Genomic DNA, 5,092 nt, shown 5'->3' with positions numbered 1-5,092 from the left:
TCCATTGTGGACATGGTCCCTAGGCACGACCACTGGGACCTTGGGAACAGTGAGGCAGTGGGTATGAGAGGGGTCATCCTCAATAGAATGGGAACCTCCTTTCCTGGCCTGAGAGGAGGGGCTGCTATCCACATGTCACAGGGGTTCCTGAGAGACAGACCCTAAAGCAGCCGGGACGCTGGCAGGGGCAGAGCTGGGGGTGCCCCTGAGCCTGCTGGCCCCGGGGGAGACGGGCCCGTCAGCAGCAGGACTTCTGGGCCGAGGCGGGCACACAGCAGGCCTGGCGGGAGCCCACAGGGCGAAAGAGCAGGGACACGCAGGAGGCTCGGCGGCAGCAGCTGGGCTGGCAGGAGGAGTCGGGGGCACAGCAGGAGGAGGCGGGCACACAGCAGGCGGGCTTGCACACGGGGCGGCAGAGCAGGGACACGCAGGAGGACGGTCCGCAGCAGGACGAGGAGCAGGGGCTGGGCTGGCAGCAGGAGGAGGGCCCGGAGCAGACAGGGGTGCAGCAGACGGGCTTGCAGCAGACAGGGGTGCAGCAGACGGGCTTGCAGCAGACAGGGGTGCAGCAGACAGGCTGGCAGCAGTCTTCCTGGCAGGGGGAGGAGCTGCAGCAGGAGGGCTGGCAGCTAGACTGCTGGCAGCATGAAGAGCCTGAGCAGGGGGAGGCCTCACAGCACACAGGGGTACAGCAGAGGGGCTTGCAGCAGACAGGGGTGCAGCAGACAGGGGTGCAGCAGACGGGCTTACAGCAGAGAGACACACAGCAGTCTTCCTGGCAGGGGGAGGAGCTGCAGCAGGAGGGCTGGCAGCAGCTGGTGCAGGCTGACTGGCAGGGGCTGGACCCGCAGCTCGCAGGGGTGCAGATGAGAGTCAGGCAGGAGGGGGCACAGCAGCTGGGGTCACAGCAGGTGGGCACACAGCAGGAGGGGGCACAGCAGGGGGGCTCGCAGCAGCTCTCTGGGCAGTCGTCCACCTGCCAGGAGTCGGAGCAGGTGTCACAGGAGCCGGGCAGGCAGACGCGGCTGCCGTAGCTCCGGTCGCTGGAGCAGACGGACAGGGTGGATGCGGCCATGGTGGGGGTGGTGGGGCTGGAGGAGGGTGTGAGTGTGAGTGTGTGTGAGTGTGTGTGTGAGTGTGTGTGTGTGAGACGACTGGGGTGTCTGGGCTTATATACACCTGAGGGCTGTGTGCTTCTGTCACGAGGCCCCGGAAAACCTGTTTCCTTGTTGTGGGAGCAGGTCCCTGGGGATTCGAGTCACACCCACAGCAGGTGCTCATCATTCATGACCCTGGAGGGGCAGCGGCTCCTGCTCCCGCCCTCACCCCTGCTCCCAGCATCTCTCTGGGACTCTGTCCTATTCATCCCCTGGCTCCTTTACACTCAGCGGAATCATACACATATTTTGTTCTCTTTTTTTGCATATATCAGCTTTATCTGGGGATATAATTCTCTCCTGAGTCCTTGAACCCATGAATGGCTGGAAGCCGTATATTTTAGCGCATCAGCAAGTGTGCGTGTAATCGGTCTTCATGCCAGCAAGTATTTTGAGCAGCTTTGTACATGTCAACCCAGTGACCCTTACAACAACCTCGTGAACCTGCTGTGCCCACTCTACCAATGGGGAAACGGAGGCAAGAGTAAGCACTTGCACCACACACCACACAAGGGCGCAGAAGAGCCAGGTCAGAACTGTGGCACATGGTCTCTGCCGTGGACGCCGGTGCCCCGGGAAGCAGCGAGCCATCTGGCTTCTGGGAGAGGGTCATCGAGACCTGCTGGTGTTGGAGTCTGGGCAGGTGCCCGGCGGGTGCCCGGCAGCGGGAACCACCTGGAAAGGAGCTGCTTCTAGGAGAGCAGCAGGACTCGGCTTAGTTTTGGCAGGAGCACACACAAACAGTGGGACATGAGGTCGTCACGTTGGTAAGAGCGAGACTAAGCCCAACTGAGAGCGAGGAGGGGGGAAGCTGCTTGGGGCTGGAGAGTCTGAGGGGAGGAGTGGTCAGAGAGAGTTGGCAGCTGGGCAGGGGAACCGCCTGCAGGGGTCCTGGGTGTGGGGCAGGGTTGCTGGCGAGCTGCATCAGTGGGGACAGTAGGGACAGTGGGGACCAGCACTTGGGGAAGGAGGGGTCTCGGGTGCCGAGTTCTGGCCAACCTGAGGGGTCTGAGCCTAGTGGAGCATGGCCAGGGGAGGCCCCTGCAGGTGGCCTGGCCGGGACCGCCGGCTTTGTGCGGCGATTGCCGCTGACTGACCCCTGTCGCAGCGGGAGGTCTGAGAAGTGTGCAGGAGACAGCGCAGGGCCGCGGTCTGTGCTGGGCAGGCCCATCTGCAGTGGCCCCTCGGGTCCAGAGAGAGGGGCCCTGGGAGGCGCCAGGGACTGGGAGCACCCAGAGGCCTCAGGAATGGAGGGAGAGCCGGGCAGCTCCCCACAGTTTGGGGTCCCTGCTGGAGGCGGTGAAGGGCATCTCTGGGGAGCCTGGGGGCCCCCATGGGCCCGGCTGGAGCCCAGAGTTCGAACGTGGTGGGGTGTGACTGATGATGGCTTGTGCGGGGCGGGGGGGTGGCTGGTCCACGGGCCCCTCCTTCCTGAGCTGAGGCGGGTGCGGGGGCCGGGTTCTCTGCAGCAGCTCCCAGAGGGCATGGATGGGACACACGCGGCCACCGTCAGTGGACAACACGGCCAGACACGAGTGACCAGCGAGGAAGGCAGATTTAATGGAGGGTCACGCAGTAGGACTGGTGTTGCTGAGCAGGCAGGGTCTTTGCTGGGCAGCCGCCTGTGTTTGCGACGGGCCCTCTGGGCAGAGGCCCTTGGCTTCCAGAGAGATCCGGCCGGCCCCATCTTTCCTAATGTGGCATTTCAAAATGGGGGCTTTGTGAGAAACGCCCGCTGCCTCGGACAGACGGGGGCCGTAGGGGCCAGCCTTCTGGGGAGGCCTGTTGTCCAGTGTGGGGTGGGGCTCGCGGGAAATCAGTGCAGGGGTCGGAGCTTTCCAGACGAGCGCTTGGAGGCGAATGCTGCTCCGTCTCTCTGTCCTCGCCTCGGCCCGCAGCTGCCCATGCCTCTTCCGACACCCGCAGAAGGCGCACTTGGACCCAGGGGGGCCGGCGGTGCTCACACCCGTGGCCGTCCAGCGGGTAAGGCCTCCGAGGGCCACGGCGAGGAGCCGTCCCAGCCCGCTGGGGAGCAGGTGCGCGCAGCCAGAAGCTCATCTCCAGTTGAGTCGCCTGGACGTGGCCCTGAGCCCACGGACGGGACCTCTGCCGACATTCTGCACCCCGAGTCCCCGGCTCGTCTCAGAGATCACAAGCACGCGTTGTTCTGTGACATTTGCCAAAACTGTGTTCTGGTCCACGCGCCTTAAAAATTCTTTCAACTGCGGGAAAATGTATGTAACATAAAATTTGCCATTTTACGTATTTTTAAGGCTAGTTTAGGGGCCCTGAGTACATTCCCGCTGTGCAATGTTGCTTTCCTCCGTCTTCAGGACTTTACTATCATCCTGACCTGAAGCTCTGTCCCCACGAAACACCACCTCCCTGTTCCGCAGTCTCCCAGCCCCCCAGCACCCCCCACCCTATTCTCTGTCTCTAAGTCTGGGTCCTCTAGTCCCTCCTGTATGTGGAACCAGACTCTGTCCCTCTGTGACATTTCACTCAGCATCACGTCCTCAAGGCTCTTCCAGGAAGCAGGGGCCGGCCCTGCTTTCAGTTCACGGGGGAAGAGCGCGCCACGGAATGGATGGGCCACGTTTTGTTGGCCCGCCCACCTGTCCTCGGACCCCTGGGTTGCTTTTACATTTTGGCTGTTGTGAATAACGCTGCAAAGGTCGTCTGAAAGCCCTTTATCTTTTTTGGGGTGTATTCCTAGGAGAGGAACTCCTGGGGGCATATGGAGAGCACCCAGGTGCCCCCACAGAGGTGCCTCCTCTGTGTTCTCATGGGCAATGTTTGCGGGCTCCAGTCTCTCCACATCCTCGCCAACGCCCGCCTGCTTGTGGGAAACAGTCCTGTGGCTGGGTTTGCGTTTCCCGATGACTAATGACGTGAGGCATCTCTTCATGTGTGTGCTGACCATCGTCCAACTTTGGGGGAAATGTCCACTCACGTCCTCTGCCTGTTGTCAGACCAGGCGCTTGTCTTTTTGGTGCAGAGTTGTACACATTCTGTGTGTATTCTGGATGTCAAACTCTTACAGATACACGATTTGCAGATTTTCTCCCATCCTGTAGATTGTCTTGTCACTTTCTTGATGGTGTCTTTTGAGTCACTAAAGTTTTGAATTTTGGTGACGTCCAATTTATGTTTTTCTTTTGATCTTCCTGCTTTGGCGTCCTTGCTATGAGGGCATTGTCAGTTCTAAGGTCAGAAAGGGTTTCCCCCGTGTTTTCTTCTAACACAGTTGGATTTTAGTTCTTACGTTTGGGATGTTTATCCATTTTTAGTTAAATGGGTGAGGTGGGGGGTCCAACTTAGTTATTTTGCATGTAGAAATCTGGCTTTTCCAGCAGCACTTTTGAAAAGATGATTTCTTCCCCCACCGAATAGTCTTGAAACCCTCATCCAACACCAGCCGGACACAAATACATGGGTGCATCTCTGGGCGGTGCCTCTACTCCGTCAGTCTGTATGTCTGTCCTTTGCCACCTGGTTCATTGCTGCACTTTTGTGGTAAGTTTTGAAATCAGTGATTGTGAGTCCTCCAACTTTCTTCCTTTTTTCCAAGATGACTCTATTCTAGGCCCCTATCAATTCCGTATGACTTTGAGGATCAGGCTTTGAGCTTTCAATACGATTCCGTTGAATCTGCAGGTCGCCTTGGGCGATCCTCTCCCCTTAACATTGGCTCCCATCCATGAACATGGGATGTCCTCCCGTCCACGCCCGTCGTCCCCGGCTCTTGCAGCACTGTGCCACAGCTGTCTGTGTACAAGTCTTTCCCCCGTGGTTAAATTTATCCCCAGGTATTTTATTCTTTTGGATGCGATTTTCCCTGCTTTAAAAAAATGTTGAAAATCAGATGACTGCATGAAAAAAAAGACATGTCACTCAGCTTTAGAAAAACACACGTGCTTATTTAATGTATCTAT

The 5,092-nt window shown here is 58.7% G+C and overlaps 1 protein-coding gene across 1 annotated transcript; it reads right to left on the bottom strand.

The window, feature by feature from the left end:
• Nucleotides 1-238: 238 nt before the first annotated feature.
• On the bottom strand, nt 239-1,075 carry LOC116598325 (keratin-associated protein 10-4-like). The gene has a single exon (XM_032356990.1). It carries the CDS (start codon nt 1,073-1,075, stop codon nt 239-241), a length of 837 nt encoding a protein of 278 aa, XP_032212881.1.
• Nucleotides 1,076-5,092: the final 4,017 nt, after the last annotated feature.

Source organism: Mustela erminea, chromosome 1 (genome assembly GCF_009829155.1).
Source record: "Mustela erminea isolate mMusErm1 chromosome 1, mMusErm1.Pri, whole genome shotgun sequence".
NCBI classification, from domain to species: domain Eukaryota; kingdom Metazoa; phylum Chordata; class Mammalia; order Carnivora; family Mustelidae; genus Mustela; species Mustela erminea.
Note: the sequence above shows the minus strand (reverse complement) of the source record. Positions and strands in the feature narration are given on the sequence as shown.

Bases quoted from the DNA above. Each gene is read 5' to 3' on its own strand.
- LOC116598325 (XM_032356990.1), bottom strand. From the start codon at position 1,075: ATGGCCGCATCCACCCTGTCCGTCTGCTCCAGCGACCGGAGCTACGGC.